At 36.4% G+C, this 26,092-nt stretch overlaps 1 protein-coding gene, 2 long non-coding RNA genes and 1 pseudogene across 15 annotated transcripts in view; 2 read left to right on the top strand and 2 right to left on the bottom strand.

Moving 5' to 3' along the window:
- The window catches only part of DNAI7 (dynein axonemal intermediate chain 7), a 58,431-nt gene that overhangs the window by 13,968 nt on the left and 18,371 nt on the right, over window positions 1-26,092 (bottom strand). For 11 of the 13 annotated variants that reach the window (XM_072954588.1, XM_072954598.1, XM_072954594.1 and 8 more), the window contains 3 exons: window positions 25,537-25,683; window positions 22,661-22,764; window positions 20,685-20,997 (listed from right to left, as the gene is read on the bottom strand). In XM_072954588.1, the coding sequence (XP_072810689.1) occupies window positions 20,685-20,997; window positions 22,661-22,764; window positions 25,537-25,683 (564 nt within the window). The remainder of the gene's footprint in view (window positions 1-20,684; window positions 20,998-22,660; window positions 22,765-25,536; window positions 25,684-26,092) is intronic. The other 2 variants (XM_072954592.1, XM_072954597.1) reach the window with 1 other exon arrangement.
- Window positions 1-26,092, top strand: part of LOC140691298 (uncharacterized) — a 30,951-nt gene that overhangs the window by 2,757 nt on the left and 2,102 nt on the right. Inside the window, exon 3 of the long non-coding RNA XR_012066900.1 lies at window positions 3,811-3,954. This is a non-coding gene — a long non-coding RNA (uncharacterized lncRNA). The remainder of the gene's footprint in view (window positions 1-3,810; window positions 3,955-26,092) is intronic.
- On the top strand, window positions 5,211-7,102 carry LOC140691299 (uncharacterized). The gene is made up of 2 exons (XR_012066901.1): window positions 5,211-5,314; window positions 6,472-7,102. It is a non-coding gene; the product is annotated as an uncharacterized lncRNA (long non-coding RNA).
- LOC140691237 (cytochrome c oxidase subunit 3-like) lies at window positions 15,576-16,388 on the bottom strand (annotated as a pseudogene).

The following is a 26,092-nucleotide window of genomic DNA, read 5'->3' as shown; positions in this document are numbered from 1 at the left end:
CTGTAATAGAGTTTGTGGGTGCTGTAGTGAAAAGTAAGGGGTCTACAACAGGGATACAAGGGAAGGACAGTCCATTCTGCAGGGAAAATATTCTGTGGGTGGAGAAGATGGGAAATGCTACCCAAAGGTGGTGAAGTCTGAACTAAATCTTGAAAGATACTTAGGTCTTCCAAAGAATGGTGGCAGGGAATTCCAAGTGTGGGTGAAGGCAGAAAGGTATGAAGCAAAACAGAGGGTTTCAAGCACCCCACACCATCACATATGGTTGCTTGAGACATGGTAGGGGGGTGTACAGGTTGGAAGCTGGAGAGAGGCTTGTGGAGAGCTTTGGGTGCCACTGGAAGACTAGAATTTCTCCTAAGGGTAAAAGACAACGCCCTAGGAAACTCCCAGGAAGAAATCTGCGTTTGGAAAGAGTACTCTGGTGGTCAGCTGATGGACGGGTTGGTCAGTGAAGAGTAACAAGTCCACGGTAAGAGGATTAGGGCCTAATTCAAGATAGAAGCAACCAGGGCCATTGGAAGGAGCATATATGAGAGATGATACGGAAGTAAATCAACGTAACTTGGGTGGTGACTGGATATAGAAGAAAGGCAAGAGTCAGGCAAAGACAGATTTTCAGATGCCTGGCTTAGGCAGTAAGGTGGATGGTGCTAAAAATTACTAAGAAAAGAAAAGGAAGAATAGGTTTGGGGGGAAAGTAGTGAATTTGATGGTGGATCTGTTGATTTTGAGGTGCCCAGGGGACATCTAGGTAGCCTTTGATATGCTATAGCTGTCATTAAAAGCCAGTTGCATTTCTTCCTTACAGGAAGGATTTTCCTCAACAATGATACCAAAGGTATCAAACCAAATGAATCAGGCTTTCCAATTCACATCTTCAAAAAGTCGAGAATTCTTTTGCATTTAGATCAAACTGGTTTTCTAACCTGGGAGGGAACTAAGAATTTAGGCCTTCTCAAGAGAACTTTTCCCTTGATAACCACATACTTCAGTATGAACAACAGAAATTTACCAGCTTCCGCATTACCACATAATAGAATAATCCTGTATTTAACACACTGCCTTTACATGACTCACAATTTTTACAATTTTACGTTATTCTTTAGCTCAAATGACTCTGTTTTGAAGTTATACTTCTTGCGGAAGTAAGCAATGGGTCAATGCACATTCTAGCACAAGCTCCCTATTAATCTTGACAACTATTCTAGAATGTCTTCCTGTCACAGCAGCTATATCATTAGAACATACTCCTGCACAAAAATTAAACTCCAAGCCACACTTACAGATACTATAATTCTTCATAGTTTTATACATTCCAAAGCTCCTTGTGTTCATTGGCAATGAGGGTGAAAAAAATACTTCTTTCTTTAATATTATCCTCATGTTTATATCTGGTAATGAAAAGTCCTCTTTCATCATAATCATTTTACAAAATTTGCTGTTTTCCACGAATTTTTTTTTCCTCGAGATAAACTTTAATAGTGTTTTGCCAAGTCTCAACAATCACCAGCTGGAATTTTTATTTGAATTGCACTAAATTTATAGATTTACAATAAATCTACAAAATATAGTATTTTCTAAAAACTGTTTATCCGGAAATGTTGACAAAATGTTAACAATATGAAGCGGAGAAGGTAGCTATAGTATAACTTTTCAAGGACACCTTGGTTCAATAGATTAAGGAATTGCCTTGTAACATGGAAGAACTTCATGGAACAGTAGCAAAGTATTTTTCATTGCAACTTGAAAAATGTGCAGATGCTGTAATGTGGAAATTCTTTTAATATATATGTCATTTGAATTTGATATAAAAATATAACCTGGGTCATGAATAAGATCATGGAAACAGACTAGAATCCCAGAAATAGACCTCAGGATCCACTTGGGACATTAGCACATGGCATTTCAGATCAATAGGAAAAGCCAAGGTTTATATGGTGTTTGGAGTCAGCTGGCTAAGACTTGAAATAAAATAAATTTAGATTCTCCCTACTTTACACTAGAATAAATTCCAGATGGATAAAAGATTTAAAAGTGAAAACATAACTAGACCAATCAAAAGCCACAAAAATCATGAAAGTATTTGAAAAGTACACAGGAGACTGGTATCAACAATTATCAATGAAACAGGTGATCTTGGTATTACACATCTGCAAAATGTCAGTGCTGAATACTGTACACATGTGATAGGATGTCTCAAATTTTATTGTCCAGCAAGAGAAAATCTATACAAAGGAGGTTCATTGACCTGAAATCCAACTTTTTCATCATCAAAAGATAATTTAACTAGAGCTTCAGAATAAATTGTTGGAACTGGCTCTTGATAAGGAATTAAAGATGAATTTTAAAAATATAGCATCATATGCTTCCTTTTGGATAAAAGATCAGAATGACTATCCTGAGTCTGCTGAAGTCTCATTCATTCCTGTGGCTTTAATACCATCTATACGGCAGTGAATCCCAAATCAATGCCAGTGATGCTCAACTCTGGAAGCAAAGCGCCCAGTCTACACACGGACATGGTGGCTGGGTCTGACTTTCCTCGGAACTCCAGGTTCACATTTGCCTACTTGATATTTCCACTTGTGCATCCCAAACTTACCATGTTCCCCCAAACCCCCCTGGTTCCACTGTCACTCTCGACCAATTCAGCCCATTCCTACACATCTCAGTAAACTACACCACCATCTGCTCAGTTTCCCAAAAATCAAAACTCAGCAGGATTTGTTTACTTGACCTTCAAAACATATCGACCTTTCCATGTCCCTTACTACCCTGTCGTCCAATCCACCATGAACTCTCATGCCTCCCCAGTACTATGTAACGCCATCCCATGCTTCTGCTCTGGCCCCTCACAACTCCCTCTCTACACAGCGGCCAGAATAACCTTTCGAGGCCATAGATCACACCACTCTCCTACTTACAGCCCTCTAATGGTTACCTGCTGCACTTACAATAAAATCTTAGCTTCTTCCTCTGGCCTGCACAGCCCTGCTTCACCTGGCTTCTGCTTTCCTCTCTGACGTCATCACGTACCGCTTTCCTCCTTGCCCGCTATACGTCAGACCACTGGCCGTCCTCCTGGTCCTCACTCCTGTCTTGTGACCTTTGCGGTGATCGTTCCCTTAGACCGGAATATTTTCACCCTAGTCATTACATAGCTGATTCCTTCTGGTCATTTGGGTCTCAGCTTAAATAATAACTCATCATACAAGCCCTCCCTAACCACCCAATCTAGTTAGCACCAGTCACTCCCTACCACACCGTCCTGTTTAATTCTGCGCATAGCATTTATTAATATCTGCTAGTTTCCGGCCTTTTCTTATTTATTGTTGGTTTCTCCTGACTTGCAAGTAAATAATGAGAGCAGGAATCTCATTTGTCCTTCACCACTGTCCCCTGAGGGCCAGAACAGTGCCTAGGACATATAGGTAGGCATTCAATAAATACTTGCTGAATGAGTACAGAAACAAGAACGAGGCAGCGGGTATGACCGTGGAAATCGGGTGCCGCAGTCAATCTGTGCGAAGCTGAAGGCTGCTGAATGGTAATGCTAGGTTTTTCACATTGGCTGTTCTCGCAGATTTTACATTTATCCATCATGATGCTGAGAAGTCCCCAAATCTCTAAGGCTATTTACTCCATGTCTCTACACTTTTACTTCTGACCAGAATAATTTCCTTTCTTTTCCAACTAAACTCCTCCATGCCTATCAAAAGATTTAGCTCAAATGTTACCTCCTTAGAGAAGACTTCCAACCTCTTCACTCTGGTTTTTTTCTTTCTTTCTTTTCTTTTTTTTTTTTAGGAGAGGAGTCATTCTGATCTCTTAACTCTCATGCCTAATCTCTGTCATTGCACATATCAGAATGTACAGGAACCGCTGCACTTCTCCTCCACAAGACTGTCAGCCCATTTAAAAACAATGAACATGATGAATTCCTTACAGAAGGTACTTAGTACATTTTATATTTCATATACATGTTTTATATACTATACATACTCATATTTATATTAAATATATATAGTACAGATATACTCACGTTTTTGTTAAATCTGGTATCTGTTTAGAGTATCCTAAAGACTTTTTTGTCTATTTAATTAAAAATTTTTTTTATTGAAGTATAGTTGATATAGTGTTTCAGGTATGCAGGGAAGTGGTTCAGTTACATACACATATATATATCTATATATAGATATATATAGATATACATATTCTTTTTTAGATTCTTTTCCACCATAGTTTATTACAAGATATTGAATATAGTTCCCTGTGCTATACAGTAGGTCTTTGTTGTTTATCTGTTTTATATAGTTACGTGTATCTATTAATCCTAAATTCCTAATTTATCCCTCCCACTTCCCCCTTTGATAACCATAAAGTTGCTTCCTTTGTCTGTGAGTCTATTTCTGTTTTGTAAAGTTCATCTATATCATTTTTTTAGATTTCACATATAAGTGATATCATATATTTGTTTTCCTCTGACTTACTTCACTTAGCATGATAATCTCTAGGTCCATCCACATCGCTGCAAATGGCATTATTTCATTCAACAAAGGCTATTTTTAACTTGAAATTTAAAACATTCAAAGGCCCATATACTATCATGCATGCCCCTTAAATCACTAAAATATTTCTGAAGATCACTATCATTTTTAAAAAGCAACACTTCTCATAATTGTGCTACACTTAAACTAGGCTTTTCTAAAAATTTTGCAAGATGTATCAATTGGGAAGACAGTATTAACCAATACCTAAAACTTATCATATTATTATTACTACACATTTAAATTAACTAAAATATGGTATTAAGAGCCCTCTAGTGGCAAAATTCTTAATAGACTCATGAAAAAGGAAGACATAACTCCTAATTTATCTCTTCCCACCTTTTCCCCTTTGGTACAAGGTTTGTTTTCTATATCCGTGTGTCTATTTCTGTTTCGTAAATAAGTTCCTTCGTGTAATTTTTTTAGATTCCACACGTAAGTGATATCATATATTTGTCTTTCTCTGACTTTACTTCACTTACTATGATAATCTCAAAGTCCACCCATGTTGCTGCAAATGGCATTATTTCATTGTTCTTATGGCTAATCCATTATATATATATACACACACACACGTGTATATACACACATATGTACACACACACATACACACCATATCTTCTTTATCTAATTATCTGTTGATGGACCTTTAGGTTGCTTCCAGATCGTGGCTATTGTAAACAGTGCTGCTATGAACACTGGGGTGCATATCTTTAGAGTTTTCTCTGGATAAATGCCCAGGAGTAGAATTGTTGGATCATATGGTAACTCTATTTTTAGTTTTCTTAGGAATAAGAGACTTAGTTTTTAAGCTAACAAAGTCCTAAATACTTGTTGCTTGAAATCATATCACATACCAAGCATAATTCAGGTATTTTGGGCCATAACTTCTGTATGATTATACTAATATTTGCCTTGCAATCAGCCTCCAAATTTACTAAAAAGATATGAGAAATGTAATATTTATATTAAAATATATCAACATAAAATTATAAAAATAAGCAGCTTATCCTAAAAACAAGCTTAAAAATTAAAAAATCTCTTCCTCTAAAGACAAAACATAGTTAAGTTTGCCTACTGATCTTACAGGTAGTCCCTAATTTACATATACTCACACAAACACATGTACACTTACACATGCAAGTTAAATTTCATAAATTTATAGGCTAATTTTAAAAATTCAAAGTATATTTTGCCACACCAAGAAAACAGTGTTATGGATGACATTTAGGGTTATGCGAGTCCCTATACTGCTGTGATTGTAAAGGAACACAAACCTCACCACCATCCATAAATACTGCTTCAAATTCACACTTAGTTTTGGCTGGACTGCAAGGGGCACGCTTCTCCTGAGGCCGTTGTGGTGTGGGAAGTGAAGCCTTCCTACCACCACCACCCCCCAGGCCAGGTCACCCCAGGGGTCATAACTGCTGGGGAGACGGTCCCAGGACTCCCTAGTGACAAGCTTGTAGATTCCCTAAAAGTAGCAGAAATGGTTCCCAGCACAGCCACGTATAACTGAGTCTTAAATGTCTCTAAAACACAGAGTAATTTTCATGTGGGTACAAGTTGAATTATTTGATACGGGTGACTGTTCCAGCACAGGTCATTCACAACAGATCACTCAAGTCAGGACTTACTTTCAGTCACTTCACCACCCATGCATTCACTTACTCATTCATTCATTCAATAAACATTTACTGAGCCCCTGACATGTACCAGGCCCTGGGCCTACTGTAAATATAAATAAAACCTATCAAGATAGTCTTGTCCTCAAGATCATACTTTGGTGTTTAAGAATCTAATAATTAAACAGGATGATAAGGACACAGTAGAGACACATCTAATTTAGCCTGAAGAAAAGGGGAGAATTTTGTGGAGGTAAAATTTAAAGCGACGGAATAAAATTTATATTTTAAAGCAGGACAAGAAAATGTAAGCATAACATACTCCCTGCCAGTACCGGGCCGTCCCTAACGTACAGTGCACATCTGCGGTACTCCTTAACCAGACCTCTGCCAAGGTGGGACGCCTGCCACAAAGGTCAATGTTTTTTTTCCTTTCTTCTGATGTCGGCGATGTAACTGCTTAGGAGACCAGCGTTCTTTCTCGACTCTGTAAGAGGTCACGGTGATTTACTGCTCACTTTGTACGTGCTTCCCTGGGTTGTGTATCTTTGGTGAACTTTATGCAAAATGTCACTGTGTCATTTTGATGGATGACCCTTTGTCTAGAAGACGTATATGGCTGTGCCTTCAACTTCTAACAGGTGGAACAGTTCTCAGAGCTTCTGAGAGCCTAACTCCTGGGTTATAATTCTCAGTTTAGCTCACATAAAATTCTCCTTTCTCTTCTTGATGGTTAACTGAATTTCCATCGACAGAGGTAAGTCTTAAGAGACATGTGGATGTCAGGCAAAGTGGATGAGCTGATGGGAGGAAGGGGATTTCATGACGACAACAGAGCAGGTGGAGTGTCACTGAGGCTTATCATGAACTTTCCCCCTTTAAAACCAAAAAAGGAAATAAACCGTTTCATATTCTATTAGGAAAGTAATGTGTGTTCTGTACTTATTTACTGGAAACTCAAATAATACAGAACTGTAAAGAGAACTTAAAAAATCACCGGTACTTTACCACCGTCCTACCTTTTTCATACGCTCTCCCCCACCACCAAGGTAGCCACCATTTGGCTAAATAGGCTGCCAGAGTTTTCTACGATTTCACAAATAGGTATTTTTTTCCCTCACAAAAACAAAACCCTGCTGCAAATACAGTTTTGTATCTTGGAAAAATACCTTAACAATACATCCTAGGTACTTTTCCATATAGAAGCATTTAGGTTCTAGTCCAAGATGGCAACGTAGGAGGATCCGGAAGCCATCTCCTCCCACGGACACACTGAATCTACAGCTGCATACACAACAGTTCTCTGAAAAAAAACCCCAAACTGGCTGAGTGACTCCTACACATTGGCAGAATGAGAAGAAGCCCACACTGAAGCGTGCAGGAGAGGCCGCAATCGCACCATGAAGCCACCCCCCTCCACAACCCACAATCAGCAGGGAACTCACAAACACGAGCTTCTACCTGAGGAACAAGGGTTCGAACCCCACGCCGGGCACCTCAGCTCTTAAGACGTGCACCTGAGAAACTAGCTCCCCAAACATCTAGCTTCGAAAGCCCATCGGGCTTGAGTCCACCAGGCCCACCAGGCTATATGAACTGAGAAGCAATTCTTAAAGGGCCCCTGTGTGTGGATTCACCCCCCCCCCCCCGGAGGCCCAGTGCAGAGGCATCCAACTGAAAAGCAACACGACTTTCTGTGAAAGAGGCTTATTTGCTCATCTTAAAGCACAGGCCTGAGGGGCAGGCATCTAACACACATCTCGGGACCTACTGAATTAGTCTCCGACAACGGAGGCCAGCAGGCACGATTCTTTGTGCTCTCCTTCTGCTTTGCTCCAGATCACCAGTACGTCCCACAAGGAAGCTTGTGCCCAAGAGACACCTCTAGATCGCCTAGCTCTGGTGGCCAGCAGGGTGCATGTCCACAGGTCCCATAGGACTGAAACAAATGAAGAAAGAGTTAACTGGCTACCACTCCCAGGGCACAGCAGAGAGGCAACAGACCCAGGAGCTCAGTGCTTCTCTGAACGAAGCTTTACCTTCAGAGCTGTGGCCTGAGAGGCAGGCTTCTAACTGGACACGCGCCTAGGGGCCCAATGTATCCTCCCCAGAGCCCGCAGAAGGCAGGCACTACCTCTGTAGTCTCCCTCTGCTGTGCTCTTGCTCACCAGTATTCCCAGGAGAAGCTTATACATGTGTCTGGTACCCTGGTTTTTATGTTTGCTGCCCAGGGAATGGCCCTTGATGGCCTGGTTCTGGTGGCTAGAAGGGCTTGTATTCATGAATTCAACAGGATAGGAGCAAAGTAACAAACAGTTTTAAACTGGCTGTCACCTCAGGGCTCAGCTCAGAGGCAGCAGAAACTCCCAGAAGACTACCTCCCAGTCTTCCCCTGAAAGATGTGTATCTGCATACTTTAAAAGCTGTTGCTTGAAGGTCTGGCTTCCAATCAGCCTGAACCCAGGTCCTGAGTGAGCGCCTCCCTTTTGGGACACTGACAGGTCTTGGAACACCCTCAACCGCTGGGAGGCACTGAAAATATAGTAGACACTTGGACAATCACAAAGAATTGAGACACAACCAAGAGCTAGGGCAACCTTGAAGGATAAATTTCATCTCCTACAGGAGGCCACTCCTTCAATACTGGAAGAGGTGACTGATTTATCTAATGAATACAAAGAGTCAAGGAAAGTGAAGAAACAGAGGAATGTATCCCAAACAAAAAAACAAGGCAAAACTTTGGAAAAAGACCTTAATGAAACAGAGATGAATAATTCACCTGATAAAGATCTCAGAATAATGGTCCTAAATACGCTCACTGAGCCTGGGAAAAGAAATTGATTCCTTTCTGAAGGAACACATTGAGAATTTCAACAAAGAGAAGATATAAGAAAGCACCAAATAGAAGGCACAGAGCTGAAGAATACAGTAACTGAATTGAAAAATACAACAGAGAGGTTCAGCAGCAGACTTGATGAAGCAGAAAAAAAGGATTGGAGAACTTGCAGACAGAGCAGCAGAACTCACCCAAGCAAAAGAAAAAAGAGTGAGAAAAAGTGAAGACAGCTTAAGAGACGTATGGAACAACACCAATATTTACATTATAGGGGTCCCAGAAGGAGAAGAGAGAGAAGGAGGCAGAAAATTTATTTGAAGAAATAATGGATGAAAACTTGCCAACCTGGGGAAGAAACAGACATCCAGATCCAGAAGTCCAGAGAGTTCCAAAAAAGGTAAATTCAAAGATGCTCACACCAAGACATATAATTCAAGTGTCAAAAGTTAAAAACAAGGAAGAATCTTAAAAGCAGCTAAGAGAAAAACAACATGTTACATACAAAGGAACTCCCATAAAACTATAAGCATATTTTTCAGCAGAAAATTTGCAGGCCAGAAGAGAATGACATAATACATACAACATCCTTAAAGAAAAACAAAACAAAACACAAATGCTCTATCCAGCAAAGCTGTCATTCAGAACTAAAGAAAAGAGTTTTCCAGACAAGCAAAAGCTAAAGGAGCTCCCCATCACTAGACTGGCCTTACAAGAAATGTTAAAGGGGATTCTTTACGCTGAAATGAAAGGGTGCTAATTAATTACAGGAAAACATGTCAAAGTATAAATCTCACTGGTAAAGAAAAATATATAGTAAAATTCAGATTAATGTTGTAAAAATGGTAGGTTAATCACTTATAAAGCTAGCATGAACACTAAAAGAAAAAGTAGTAAAAATAAATACAACTATAATAATTTGTTAAGAAATACACAAGATAAAAATATGTAAATTGTGACATTGAAAACAAAATGGGGGGAAAGAGGTGGGGAGGGATAAATTGGGAGTCTGAGGTTTGCAGACATTAACCACTATATATAAAATAAACAATAAGGTCCTAGTGCATAGCATAGAGAATAATATTCAATATCTTGTAAGAGACAATAATGAAAAAGAATATGAAAAGGAATGTATATACATGTAATTGAATTACTAAGCTATATGCCAGAAACTAACACATTGTAAATCGACTATACTTCAGTTAAAACAAAAATTAAAAAAAATAAAATGTGGTGGGGGGAGTAAAAATGTATAGCTTTAGAATATGTTCAAACTTAAGTTGTTATTAACTTAAAATAGATTGTTATAAATAAGTTGATTTATGTAAGTTTCATGGTAACCACAAATCAAAAACCTATTGTAAATAAACAAAAGATAAAATAATCTAAGCATACCATAAAGAAAATCATCAAAATCACATAGAAAGACAACAAGAAAAGGAACAGAAGAATTAAAAAACCACCAGAAAACAACTACCACAATAGCAGTCAGTACATACTTAACAATAATTACCTCAAATGTAAATGGGCTAAATACTGTCAAAAGACATAGAGTGGTTCAATGGATAAAACACAAAACCCAGCAATGTGCTGCCTAGAAAAGACTCACTTTAAAGACACAAACAGACTGACAGTGAAAGGATGAAAAGAAATATTCTGTGCAAACAGAAACCAAAAGAAACCTGGGGCAGCTATACTTTAATCAGAAAAATTAAACTTTAAGACAAAGATGGTAGTAAAAGACAAAGAAGGTCATTACATAATGACAAAGGAGTCAATCCAATAAAAGAATATAACATTTGTAAATATTTATACACTTAACATAGAAGCAACTAATATATACAACAAATATTAACAGACATAAAGGGAGAAATAGAAAGCAATACAATAATGGCTAGATCACCTAGGCAGAACCAATAAGGAAACACGGGCCTTAAATAGCACATTAGACAAGATAGACTTAACAGACATATACAGAACATTCCATCCAAAAGCAACAGAATACACATACTTCTTGAGTGCTCAGGGAACATTCTTCAGGATAGATCATATGTTAGGTCACAAAACGAATCTCAATAAATTTAAGAAAACTGAAATTCTATCAGGCATCTCTCTGACCACAATGGTATGAAACTAGAAATCAATTACAAGAAAAATCCAGAAAGTTCACAAATAAGTAGAGATTAAACAACATACTACTAAACATCCAATGGGTAAAAAAAAAAAATCAAAAGAGAAATAAAAAAAAATCTTGAGACAAACAAAAATGGAAATACAACACATCAAAACCTACAGGATAAGGCAAAAGCAGTTAGTTGTAAGACAGAATTTCACAGATAAATGACTACATCAAGAAACAAGAAATATCTCAGATAAACAATCTAATTTTATACCTCAAGAAACTAGAAAAAGAACAAATGAAGCCCAAAATTAGTAGAAGGAAGGAAATAACAAAGATCAGAGAGGGAATAAATGAAATTGAGACTCAGAAGATAATAGAAAAGATCAATAAAACTAAGAGCTGCCTTTTTGATAAGATAAAATTAACAATGCTTTAGCTAGGTTTACCAAGAAAAATCCTAACCTAAACCCAAACCCCAGTCCGTACCTTACCCTTACCTGTACTATAAACTCTAAATTAACCAAAAAGCCATAAAATTGTATATCATATAACCATATAGCTATAATCATAAACCATAAACCAAACCATAACCAGAAATTAAAATCAGAACCATAAGCCATAAATTGTAACCAGAAACTGAAATCAGAAAATAACCAGAAAGAATATACCATAACTGGAAACCATATCCGTAAGTCTTCAACCATAACCATTAACCATAATCAAAATGTAAACCATAAATTATAAACCCTATACCATAATAAAAAATTCTAACCTTAACCCAGCCCAGGGTCAGCTTGCATACAACCCCCAGCCCTAGCCCTCTAAACCACTAATGCCAACCCCAATTTAAACAAACCATACAAAGACATCATAAAAAGAAAACCACAGATCAACATTCCTTCTAAATACAGATATGAGTCCTTCACAACATAATAGCAATAGGAAACCAACAGCATATTAAAAAGATTATGCATCATAAGCAAGTGTCTCTACACCAGAAATTCCAGGTTGTTAACATAGTAAATCAAGCAATGTAATCAATTATCAAGTTAAAACCAAGCAATGTAATACATGACAATTATTGCATGATCATATAACCTGATGCAGAAAAAGCTTTCAACAAACACCAGTGCAATTTCATCATATAAACACTCTAGAAAGTATGAGGAAAAGGAGATTTGCTCAATATGATACAAAGCATTAGACAAAATACACAGCAAACATCATGCTCAACGTTGAGGACTGAACGGTTTACCCCTGAATTCAGGAACACGGCCAGGATGCTGGCTTTCACCATTGTTATGATATTCTACCAGAGCAATGAGGAAAGACATGAAAGGCATCCACATATAAAAGGAGAAAGTAAAACCATGTCTATTCACAGACACAGATGACAGCATCTTATATATATAACTTCCCAAAGAATCAACACAAAATTATTTGAGCTAGTCAACTAATTCAGCAAAGTGAAAGGACAAAATATAATACACAAAAATCCATTTATTTGTAATATACTAGCAATGAATAATCTCAAAAGGAATTTAAGAAGACAGTATCATTTTAAATAATGTTAACACTAACAGAATATATAGGAATCGATTTAATCAAGGTGCAAGATTTATACCCTGAAAATGATAAAGTAAGGCTGAAAGAAAATCTAAATAATGTGAACACATTCCGTGGTGATGGAAAGATTTAAGATGTCAGTGGCACATAATATGATCTATAAATTCAAGTGATTCCTATGAAAATTCCCAGAGGCTTCTGGGAAGAAATACACAAGCTTATCCTAACATTCACATGAAATTTCAAGGGACCCCAAGAAACCAAAATGGTCTAGGAAAAAAAAATCAAAGTTGGACTTTCACTCTTCCTAACTTCACATCTTAGTACAAAGCAATAGTGAATAAAACATTATGATACTGGTATAAAGATATACATATAGATCAATGGAACTGATTGGAGAGTGGAGAAAAAAAACACATCCATCTATAGTCAACTGACTTTTGACATGGAAGGACAACATTAAATTGAGGAAAGGATGATCTTTTCAACAGATGGTGCTAGGCAACTGGCTATGTACAGAGGGATGAAATCGGACTCTTACCTCACACTACATATAAAAATTAACTCAAAATAGGTAAAAGGCTTACTTAGTCAGCCCTCCAAACCTTGTGGGTTCTACATCCACAAATTCAACCAACTGTGGATCAAAAATATTTACCCCTCAAATTCTAGAAGTTTCTAAAATGAAAAACTTGAATTTGCCTTGCTGGCAACTATTTACATAGCATTCACATTGTATTAGGTACTAAGTAGTCTACAGATAATTTAAAATACACAGGAATATGTGTATAGGATATATGCAAATACTATGCCATTTTATATAAGGGACTTGACCATCTGCAGATTTTGGTATCCACAGAGTGGTCTTGGAACCATTCCTCCACGGATACCAACAGATGACTGTACAAACTATAGAAGAAAACACGGGGATAAATCTTCATGACCTTGGATTTAGCAATGGTTTCTTAGATCTGACACCAAAGCACAAGCAATGAAAGAAAAAATAGATAAATTGGAATTTCTCAAAATTAAAAACTTTTGGACATTGAAAGACACTATCTAGAAAGTAGAAAGACAGCCCACAGAATGCAAGGAAATAGCTGCACATTGTATGTCTGATAAGAGTCTGTTATCCACAATATATCGAGAACTTTCACAACTTATCAACCAAAAGACAAATAAGCCAATTATTAAAATAGACAAAGGACTTGAATAGGCCCTTCTCCAGAAGAGACAGACAAATGGTCCAGAAGCACATGAAAAGATGTCATTTTGCCAGGCAAAACCCTATAAATGGTGTTGAATCCATGGGCAGTATTAAGGTGATAGCCCCTGCAAAACCTTCAAAGTGTTTGGATGAGGACAGCTCTGATGACAAGTGCCATGTGGCTAATGGAGGGGTGTGTGAAGACTGATTTTAAGTCTGATGCAAACAGACTGAGCTACTTATAATTATTTCTCATAAGGATAATGTAAGGGATGGATACACTATATAGTTTAAGGTCTAGGATTACTGTGATTCGTGGTATACCGCAGCCAAGTTTGAGCAGCAGGGCTGCAAGAACTTCCAGCCCGGCAGCGAGGGATTCTGCACGCCCTCTGGCAGAGGTGTCACTTACAGAGGGGCTGTTTTACTATAAGTAGAAGCTATGATGCATGCTAATCATATGACAATACTGGAACAAGAGTTAGACTGTTTGGGCTCAGTACTGGATTTTTTAATAAAAGTTTAGTGAACCTAAAATATTTTGGATATATACTAGAGCAACTAGATGCCGAAGAGATCCTGCAAGAGTGTAAAACAAAGTAAATTTCTGCATTGAGTAGTTCTGTTTGGTTTCCTCAGTGAGAAATAGTAATTAACGTTGGGATTAGTTTTGCTTCAAATAAGATGGAGAGTAGAATCAATTCCGTGGCTGTGGAAGTTATTAGGAGTACCCGTAGCATAAACAGTGATACGTAGGATTCTTTTGCACTAGTGATTCTTTAGATCGGAGCAACTGTCTGGCTGCGAGTATTAATGGTAAGAATCATGCTGTTAAGCGTTCGTAAAGGTGCTGACAGAGTCAGAGAAGACTGATGAAAAGTTAAGACTTGTCATTAAATTGGTTAAGAAGGAATAAGCTAGTAAAACTAACTAGTAAACTGAAAGTTGTGTTATTAATTCAAATTATATTGTTTTTTGTAATCACGTTTGTGGTATTTATAGTTGGAATGATCATTTTTAAAATTGGAGAAGGTTGAAATTTTGCGTGCAATCAATGCCATAGGTGTTTGATACTATTACTAGCAGGGACAGTCTTGTGTAGCTTCACAGGTTGTGAAAACTAGTAAGATGATTATGCGAGCTAGAGTGAAATGAGTATTCAGAATGATTAGAATGATATTATTTCTTTCAGACACAGTAGGGAGGATATTAAGAGGGATCAATATATTAATAGCCCATAATGGAAACTGTAAATGCTAGAATAATATTCGTGTAGACTAAAGGAACTTGATAATTATAAATTTAATCATAATTTAATGAGTCAAAATCATTTGTTTTAATTTAAACTGATTATCATATTTAGTCCACTCTAACCCCTTTCGAGTTCACTTGTAGGCTCATCTTTTTGCTAGCAGTGAAATTAGGATTAGTGCTATAATGGGTATTGTTATTAGATTGTCTGGGATACTCGGGGTAAGGCAGAAGATCTAGGGCAATTTCTAGATCAAAGAGGAGAAACACCATAGCCACAATGAAAAACTTTGTGGAAAAAGGTAGGCATGCTGATCCTATAGTGTCAAATGTGCATCTTTAAGCACTTGATTTTTCCGTGTTTGTAGCTGGGGAAGGCAGAATTCGATAAATACAAGTAACGGGGCTAGTAATATATTCATGCTAACATAAGGTTTATTCTTTTTTGAATTGTACTGAAACTAGCTGATTGGAAGTCAACTGTACTAACACTAGTGGAGACGTATGGGAATAGTTACACTACATCTATGAAGTGTCAGTATCAGGCAGCCGCTTCAAACCGAGAACGATGGTGAGATGTAAAGTGAAACTTTAGTTGGCACAGGAAGCAGATGATTAGGAAAGTAGAGCCAATGATCTTGTGAAGACCACGGAAGTCTGTGGCCATTCAGAATGCTGATCTATACACTCCATCTGAGATGCTAAGAGGTGTCTCCTAATATTCGGAGGCTTATAGTAGTGTAAACTCCTAGAGAGATTGTAATAAAAAGGGCTTGAAGTATATGCTTACGATTTCCTCCTACCAAGCTGTGTTGAACTCAGGTAATAGATACTCCAGAGGCCAGTAAGACAGAGGTCTTGAGAAGTGGTACTTCTAATGGATTTAGGGGGTGAATGCCTATTGGTTATCAACCACCTAAATTCAGATGTAGGGGCAAGACTTGAATGATACAAGCTCCAAAGAAGCCAGTAAAAAAGAGAACCTCTGAAATAATAGGATTATTCCATATCAAAGTTCTTTTTGAACCACTGGTATATGATGGCCTTGAAAATGTTTCATCATCATTGGTATATTGTGAAGATGTTGGTTAATAAGCTCAAGGATAATAAAAATGCTTAGTTTAAATGGAATCATATGACTAGACCAGATGTTATGAGAAGGGCTGAGAGGGCTGCTGTAAGAGGTCAGGGGCTGGGGTTAATGACAGGCATGCATGGCTTGGTGGGTCATTATGTGTTACTGTGTACATGCAGAGGCTTACGAGCAGGGTGAACACATAAGCCTGAATAAGGGCTACTGCGAATTCAAGGGCAGTGAGCAGAAAACGAATAACCAACGTATTGAAGGCTGTGGTAGGGTTAATGCTTATTAGGGCCAGGACTGCCCCTCTGATTAAGTAAATTAATAGGTGGCCAGCTGTGATACTAGCCATCAGTTGTATGGCTAGGGCCATTAGTTGTATAAATAAGCTAATAGTTTCAATAATTGCTAGCATAGGGATAAGAGAGAGACTGGTGTTCCTTGTAGTAGAAACTGGGCCAGAGATGCTTTTGTTTTATGGTGGAAGCCAGTAATTACAGTTCCTGCTCATAAAGAAATTGCTATTCCCAGCTATACTGAAAGTTGTGTGGTGGGTGTAAATGAATGTGGTAAGAGACTATCCTATACCATATACAAAAATTAACTCAAAATGGATTAAAGACTTGAACATAAGATTGAAATCATAAGACTCACATAAGTGGTGAATTCCTTGACGTAAGTCTTGGCGATGATTTTTGGGATTTGACACCAAAAGCAAAGGTAACAAAAGCAAAGATAAACAAGTGAGACTACATCAAATTAAAAAGCTTCTGCATAGCAGAAGAAACAATCAACAAAATGAAAAGGCAACCTACCCAATGTGAGAAAACATTTGCAAATCAAGTATTTGATAAAGGGCTAATATCCAAAACACATAGAGAATTCACACAATTCAATAGCAAAAAAAAAAAAAAAATTCCAAATGAAGAACAGGCAGAAGATCTGAACAGATGTTTTTCAGGACAACACATAAATGGCCAACAGGCACATGAAAAGGTGCTCAACATCACTAACCATCAGGGAAATGCAAATCGAAACTGCAATGAAATATTATCTGTTAGAAGAGCTATTATCAAAAAGACAAGAAATAAGTGCTGGCAAGAATGGGGAAGGAAGGGAACTCTTGTGTGCTGTTGGTGGAAATGTAAATTGGTACAGCATCTATGCAAAACAGCATGCAGTGTCCTCAAAAAAATTAAAAATAAAACTACCATATGATCCAGCATTTCCACTTTTGGGTATTTATCTGAAGGAAACAAAAACGTTAACTCAAAAAGATGGATGCACCTCCACATTCACTGCATTATCCACAATAGCCAAGACATGGAACCAACGTTAAGAGTTCGTCAGCAGATGAATGGAAAAAGAAAATGTGATATATACAGACGATGGAATAATATTCAACCATAAAAAGGAGGAAATCTTACCATTTGAGACAACATGGTGGACCCTGAGGATGTTATGCTAGGTGAAGTAAGTTAGTCAGAGAAAGATAAATACCAGATGATCTCACTTTTACATAGAATCTAAAACAAAACAAAACGCAGATACAGACAACAGACTGGTGGTTGCCAGAGGTCAAGGATGAAGGTGAACAAAATGGGTGAAGGTAGCCAAAAGGTACAAACCTCCAGTTAAAAATAAATTCTTGGGATGAATGTACAACATGGTGACCACAGCTAATAATACTGTATTTTTAAATTTGAAAGTTGGTAAGAGAGATCTTAAAAGTTCTCATTACAAGAAAAGAATTGTAGCTATATGTGGTGATGAATGTTAATCAGACGTATTGTGGAGATTATTTCACAGCCTATAGAAATATCAAATCACTGTGTTGTACACCGAAACTAATATAATGCTATATGTCATGTATATCTCAATAAAATTTTCTAATTAAAAAAATCTTTATCATTTGAATGGCTACTATTTGAGTATTTTATAATTTGCTTAATCTATGAACTATGTTTGGTACTATAAAAAACTTCAATGAACACTGCAGCACATTCATTTTTACTTACTTGTCCTATTATTTCATAATAAATCACTAAAATTAAAATCACTAATAGGTACATTTATGTGGTGCCAAATTTCCATTCAGAAAGACTGTACAAATTTACACTTTTAACAACAGTGGGTGAAAATGCCTGCATTCTCTCATGCTCAAGCTGGTAAGAAGTTGTACAATGTCAGTTCCAATTTGATTACTTATTTGGTTATCTTTTCATATTTTTATTGGCTAGTTGCATCTCTCTTTCTCATCCGTCTGCTCCAACCCTTTGCCTAATTTTATATTATTAGGAAATGGTCTTCTTACCAATTTGTATGAGGTTTCTTTTTTTTTCTTTTTAACTGGAGGTACTAGGGATCGAACCCATGACCTCATGCATGCTAAGCACTCACTCTACCACTGAGAGATATATACCCTTCCCCACCCCTCTGAGTTCTTTATATTAGGATACACCACTTGCTTTCTATGTTTCAGTATCTTTCTTAGTTCATTGTCTTTCAACTTTATTTATAGTGATGTTTATTTGGCTATCCAAATGTTTGAATCTTTTTTTTTTTAATGGTTTTGGTTTTGATGCACTGATTAAATAAGATCTTGTGAAAATGATAAAATAACTCCCCTACGTCTTCTTCAAATACTTTTATTATTTTATGAATTTTGATTAGTTTAGTTTGTTTTTATATTTAAACCTTTCGATTCATTTTTTTAATCTGCAGACTGAAGCATAAATGGAAATTTATTTTATTTCAAATCTTAGCCAGCTATCTCAGTGCCAATTATGTTAAATTCATCCTTTTCCTTCTTGCTTTCTGGAATTTCTTTTATACAGAAATCACCTTATCAGATCAAGACCAAACTTTTGTTTGTTTGTTTTGCTTTTGTTTTTTTGGTGGGGGGAGGTAATTAGGTTTATTCATTTATTTATTCTTAGAAGAGGTACTGGGGATTGAACCCAGAACCTCATGCACGCTAGGCATGTGCTCTACCACTTAAGCTATACCCTCCCCCCAAGATCAAACATTTTTAGATACTCTCTTCATACAATAATTTTGATACCTTTTTATTTGATCTTTGTTTTCATGGATTTTCAATCATAAATCCTACCAAATTTTAAGTTTAAGGGTCTTCAGTTAGTTTTTTACTGCATATTTAAATAATGTCACATCCAGGGCCCATTTACTCATTCTTTATCCCCTCTGCCCTTAGAAATCAATATGTCACTTCCACTCACATCTTATTAGCTAAAGCAAGTCACATGGTCACACCTAATTTCAAGGCAGTGAGGAGTGTAATCTTTCCATATGTCCAAGAAAGATAAGAAAATTAGAAATATTGATGAACTTTTGTAAAACTAGCATGCTACCTGAGAGGTAAAATGAAATTTTTTATTTAAAAGCTACCAGATTGCTGATAAAGCATTTCTTTAAAAGTGACTGATTTTAAAAGAATAAACTAAATTTTTCCCACCTCTAAAATATCAGCTATATACAGTTTTCTCGGTTTTCCTCCCCTATGCCTTTAAAAATTTTTCATGGTTGTAATCATACTCTAAACTTTGTTATTTGTCTTATCTTTTTTCTATTTTGCTATAGAATCACTATAATTTTTGATTCTGGTGTAATCAAATAGAATTTTTAAATGGAATTTTTCAATAAACATGTTCTTAGAATATCTAATAATCCTTATTTGATTTGAAATTTGTATTCAGTTTAATTCTTAATCCTTACCTGTGTTTAAAGAAAATAAACAATAAACCAGCACATTTCACATCTTAAGTACTTGTAGGAAAACCTGGTCCTTCCTAAAATGCAAATTGTCTATGGCTAAACAAAACAGCTGCTCAATTCTGAGAAAGTATTACTAAATTCTAAAAAGAGACAATTTATTCTATCATAATAAGTAAGTAGCTTGAAAATACTGGAAATAGAAAAAAGAGCAGAAACCAACTAACGGAATATGATTATTAAATTGCTCAAATAATATATTATTATATCTAAAGATGTCACATTTTAAGAGGAATACAACAGTTTTTAAAATGTCAATTTTAACTTTATATAATTACAACACCAAAAGCTGATAAAGTAAGAGTAATGTAAGATAACCCTTCAGTTTGTGAAAGTATTTATCATAAGTTCCCTTAAGTGAGTTTGAAATATAATAAATACACAAAAATTAAATTGCTTCAAAGCTTTTCAGGATTGACTCTTAAATAAAAATGAGCAATTCCTGTGCTCAACTTTATGATGTTGGAGCAACAGGCTCAACTATGAATAGTGACTATAAATAGAAGGCAAGAAAAAAACTATGCATTCAAAACAGAGCCACTGGCAAGAAAGTGACTTTCAGACAGTTGCCAGTTGTTAGAAATCTTGAGATGCTTCAAGGGAATCTAATAACATTTGTTACATGAAGAAAAATGTACACATCAAGTGTCCTACCGTTTGTCTTTCAGTATCATCTTGTTCCTCCATGACTTCTGTTTCTTCCTCATGAACTGAGTGAGACTCATTTTCTTGTTGTTTACGCTCTTCTTGGAGATTTTTGCTGATTGCTGTTTCTACGCTCTTAACTTCACCTTTGACAACGGGAGTTACTGTGGAGGTGTTTTCCTGTGATGCTGCTGGAACGGGCCTCAGCGGCGTGACGTGATCATAGTGAGTATGCAGGAGTCGCAGAGCAATGTCAGATGTTGCTAGTATCCTCGGAATTTCAAATCCAATCTGTGTCTCAGAGAATCTGACACTTCTGTACCTGTCAATTAATTTAACAAAAAGGATGAGGCTCTAGGAAATTCTAGATCTGTTGTGAAATTATATACCTAAGCAGTATTTCTCTCCACTTTGATTTCGCACTAGTTCTGAGTCCCAACCCGCACTTGCTTTCTGTGCAGCATTTGAACCAGTTGCTGATGTTACCTTTCTCAGAACTCTCTTAGGATCCATGACTCCATTCTCCTTTCCTCCATCTCTGGCAGCTGCTTCTGTTCCTTTCTATGGCCTCCTTCCTAACTATCCCTTAAGTGTACACGTCACTCAGCTCTCCATCCTGGGCCTTCTTTCCTTCTCCCTCTACATATGCTCCCTGTATATTATCATTTGTATGGCTTCAATTATTATTTATATTACCAGGAGTTTTTAGCATGAGTTTTACATTTCCTAGGGGAAGCATCCCTGAATGAACTTTAAAAGATCCAAAAATGCCCTTACATATGGGTGAACATATGTAATCATTTAAAGTTGGTAAGAATCTATGACTTCCAAGTTAAGAACTATTGATCTATATGCTACTGACTCCCCAAAATATATATCCAACTCAGATTCCTCTCAATGGCTCAGACAGTTGCACTCTGATGTCTCACAGGTACTTCAGACTCGGCAAGCGAAACACTGAACTCTTCACCCCAACCACCCCCTCACCATCACAATCACCATCACCACAAAACTTGTTCTGCCTCCATTATTCCTTATCTTAGTAGTACGACACCACCTAATTCTCTTCTTAGAACTGGGGAGTTAATATAGGGCTACTCATTGTACTTTTTTAAATTATACAGATTAATTTCCTTCACTCTTCTATATTTAACATATTTTACAATGAAAAAGGTTATATTAATATATTGACTTCGATTAAACCACAGAGAATTTTGCAGCAAATTGGACTTTGAAAATAGTTTGTTCCTTCCTTTGACTAAATATCAAAAATAAAGTCCAGTTTTTCCCATTGTCATATGATCAGTCTTTTCAGAGCTGGGACCAAAAACTAGGCCTCCTAACCTCTATTCTGGTCATTTCCCCCTAAAACTCGAGGCCATACTAACTCCATTAACTTGACATGTTTGAGATACAGCAGTAACTGAGTGGTCATGAATTTACCATTATCTCTATCACTCCTCAGAATGGTATTACTTTGTTGAAAATGAATGATTGGGGGAACAATCTCTTAAATACATAAAAAATAATAAATGTGAAAATCTTATTTTTAACAGTTCACAAAGATAAATTTTTGTTTGTTTGTTTCAGACTGCCATGTAGAAAGCACCCACCACTTCTACTTTTTGGTGGGGAGGGAGGTTAAGTGTGAAAAGAAGAGGAAAACCTGGTATTTATTCAGTGTGTGTTTGTACTAGTCACCGCCCTATGACCCTTACATGTGTTAACATTTAATCCTCAGCCCAGTCCTATTAAGTGACATAATCATCACTTTACTGCTGATACATTGAAGCATAACAAGAATGCTAAGTAACTTGCCTAAGATAAATGGCAGGTCTATGAGTCAAAGCCCAGTTGGCCGACTTCCTAACATGAGATTTTGTTAAGTATGCTACGCTGTAATGCGACAGGCCTCTGCCTGGTCATCCCGATGTGACCCTACTGCCTTCAGACCTCCAGTATCTACAGTATCACCCATGGAATACCTTGGATTCTTCTTGAGGTTTGCCCACACATAGAGAGTAACATTTTCATCTTGAATGACTTTTTCCATATTTCCACTGTCCAGATCTGCTAAAGTACTAGCTTGCTGCAAGAGGAAAAGAAAACTTTATAAAGATTAGAGGCCTCATAAGTTATGCCACTTAGATAAGCTATCCTATCACTTAGGTGTTGGATTCCCTTCAATATTTAAAAGAGTAAGTTGGGTAAAAATGAGGTCCAATTAAAACAAAAAGTTGTTTTAAAAAAAATTCGCTAAACAAAACTTATTCATTTAATTAAGTGTGCTTCCCCTTGTCCACTCAGTTTCTCTTCAGGTGTCTAGGGAACTGATGTTGCTCCTTTATTCCCAGGTAGCCCTTGTGGGTTACACTTAGGCTACCCTTTTCAATTTTTACATTGTCATGACTTTTCATTTGAGCTACATACATGCTTCTTTATCCTTACTCTATTAAAATGTACGTTATGTTACTGCAGAAGTTAGCCTATTGCTGAACATACCAAGTTTAGAAAACAAAATATCCAGTTGATAGAATCCAGATGAATCATGTGTTTTACTAGTCCAATACTTGATATCCAACATTAAACATACAATTTAAGGATGTTCTTAAGAATTTTTTAAGACTAACATAGGTTGATGCCTATGGCTTAAGAAATTAGCTCTCTTAAAGGCTTTGAGTAAGCCAGTATGTATTTGGTTCCTAGAATGTAAAAACCTAAAAGTTTCTTTTGTATAGCACAGGGAACATTATTCAATATCTTGTAATAATCTTTAACGAAAAAATATGAAAATGAATATATGTATGTATATGCATGACTGGGATACTGTGCTGTACACCAGAAATTGACACATTGTAACGGACTATACTTCAATACAATAAATAAGTAAACAAATAAATAAATACTGTTACTTCCAAATTAAAAAATAAGTATTGGGGATTGAATTTATTGCTAATTTTTTAAAGAAGTGATTATTCTCCCATACTTTTTTTTTCTGACACTAACTTTTCGAGGCATCCAGGATAGTTACCTTGTAGAGCTGTTCCACATTGTGGATTTATCTGGTTGCTTCCTTATGGTTTAACTCGCTTGTCTATCCTCTTCATTTTTTGAACACTGGATGTTAGGTGTAGGTAGTTTTAATTAGATTAGATGAACCATTTCTGGCAGGAAGGCATGGTGGATGTTATGTTGAGTTCTTCAGACTGCATCGTATCAGAAGGCATACGATGCCCCACTGTTAACAACGTGGACTTGAGCACTTGGTTAAGGTGGTGACCACCCACCTTGCAAAGTATGTTTTTTTCCAGTCAGTAAGTAATCTGTGGTCTAATACTTTGGCAGTATGAGAATAATGTGTTCCTCAACTTTTCACCTAATTATTTAGGTAGACATTGATGATCTTTATCAATTATTACACTGGGAATTGAAAAATGGTGATTTTCTACTTGACCATTCCTTCCACATTTATCAGATAGTATTCCTCTGTAAAGAGCTGTTCTCCCCAACCCATCCCCCAACCCCACTTTCCACCTTCCTTTTTGGAGTATTACTGTAGACTGATGCATTTTTATTTATTCAACGTACTATCATCAATTACAGTCATTTTTCATTCTGATATTCAAATTATCCCAGTGGGAGCTTCTTTAAGCCAGTCCTGTCCCTTTGGATATGACTCCATTAGTCTTTCAGTATTTACTTGCTTTCTGGCACAAGATTACTCAACCCCATCTTTCAGTAACAACCTCAGCTTTCACTTCCCCTGCACCAAACCTGAAATCAGCCATTTACCCCAATTAGACCTGGTTCCTTTATATGGAATAAAAAGAAATCTCGTTCTTACTGATATTTTCATTACAAATTTAACACTATGGTATTCTCTCTAATCTTTTTAATATAATGTATCTTTTTTCTCTTAAAGTAAAAGTCGTGATTACTAATAATTATAATACGTTTCCTTACTGACTTTCTCTTACAATATAAATAAAATAGATGCAAAATTATGAATATTACTGTTAACAATAAATTTAGTGATGATTAAGCCTTCTTTGCAGTTTTTTTCTGGTAATTAGAACATATTCTGGGAGAGGGCATAGCTCAGTGGTAGAGTGCATGCCTAGCATACATTAGGTCCTGGGTTCAATCCCTAGTACCTCCATCAAGAATAAATAAACCTAATTACCCCCCCCCAATAAAATTAAAAAATAAAATAATTTAAACACAGAAAAAAGAGAATATATTCTACCAAGACTATAAACGTGACTATGTTCTAGATCAAAAGAAACCCAGAGACAAAACAGCCAAAACTAATGTGTCACCTTAGATTGTTTTCTGATTTAAAAAACAAAACAAAACAAAAACAGCTATAGAAGATATTCATGGCATGACAGGAAAAATTTAATATGGACAGGTATTTAAAAATTTAAATATGGATAGGTATTAGAATATATTATGGAATTATTACTTTTTTAGGTATAATAATGGTTCTACAATTATTTGGATATTATCATTAGTGCTAAGATATTTGGCAAAAATAGAGTAATTACCAATCATTGTAATCTTGCGTCAATTGATTCATTTAGAGTGAATATCTAATTTATTTTCATAATGGTCCCAGTAAACCTCAGCAAGTATAAGAATAAAATCCTATACCTTAGTTATATTGATAATGTTTTATTTCTTTAAAATGTTTACAGTTGTTAAATGTGGATAACGACATGTGTCTTAAATTATTCTACTGACTTTCCCATAACGTTTTATTTAATTCTTAAAAAAAAAAAAGATACTGGATTTTAAAAACTATATAAAATTTTAACTCTTACAAAAGTTAGTAACGTGTAAAGCAAAACATCACACTTACTCTGAGAAGTATTTCTGTGGCTATGTTAAACTTAAGATGAAGGAGCTCCCGCAGTTCTAGAATTGATCCCTGGTACTGTGCTATGTTTTTGTCTTGCAAATCATACGGTGGGGTTTCCAATAAAATTAATTTCAATCTCTCAATCAACTATAAGTAAAAGTAAACATAAAAAGTAAGTTTACTATAAAAGTAATCTTCTGACAGAGTCAAAGAAAACGCGAAATGGGGGATGTTTATCACTTTTCAATTGAGAAACACATCACCAGTAAAACATATAAAAATACTTCCCTGTATTTATTGCATTATTTAAGAGCATGGAAAAATAAAATATAGCCTCTAAAAACTCCATTCTGAGAGTTCTCAACCATGTGAAACAGAGCTGTCATTAGCAAGCTTACATATGAGGCACAGCTGGTCATGACCTAAGACTGCGGAACAACAGAATAACAATACGATGGCAACACTGATGGGGAGAGAGAGGAGAAAGAGGAGGAGGAGAATTACTAACACATACCGAATGCTTACTATGTGCCAGGAACTGTTCTAAATGCTTTAT

The sequence above is a fragment of the Vicugna pacos genome, chromosome 34 (assembly GCF_048564905.1).
Source record: "Vicugna pacos chromosome 34, VicPac4, whole genome shotgun sequence".
Classification (NCBI taxonomy): Eukaryota; Metazoa; Chordata; class Mammalia; order Artiodactyla; family Camelidae; genus Vicugna; species Vicugna pacos.
The sequence above is the reverse complement of the archived record's forward strand: the minus strand, read 5'-3'. Positions and strand labels throughout refer to the sequence as shown.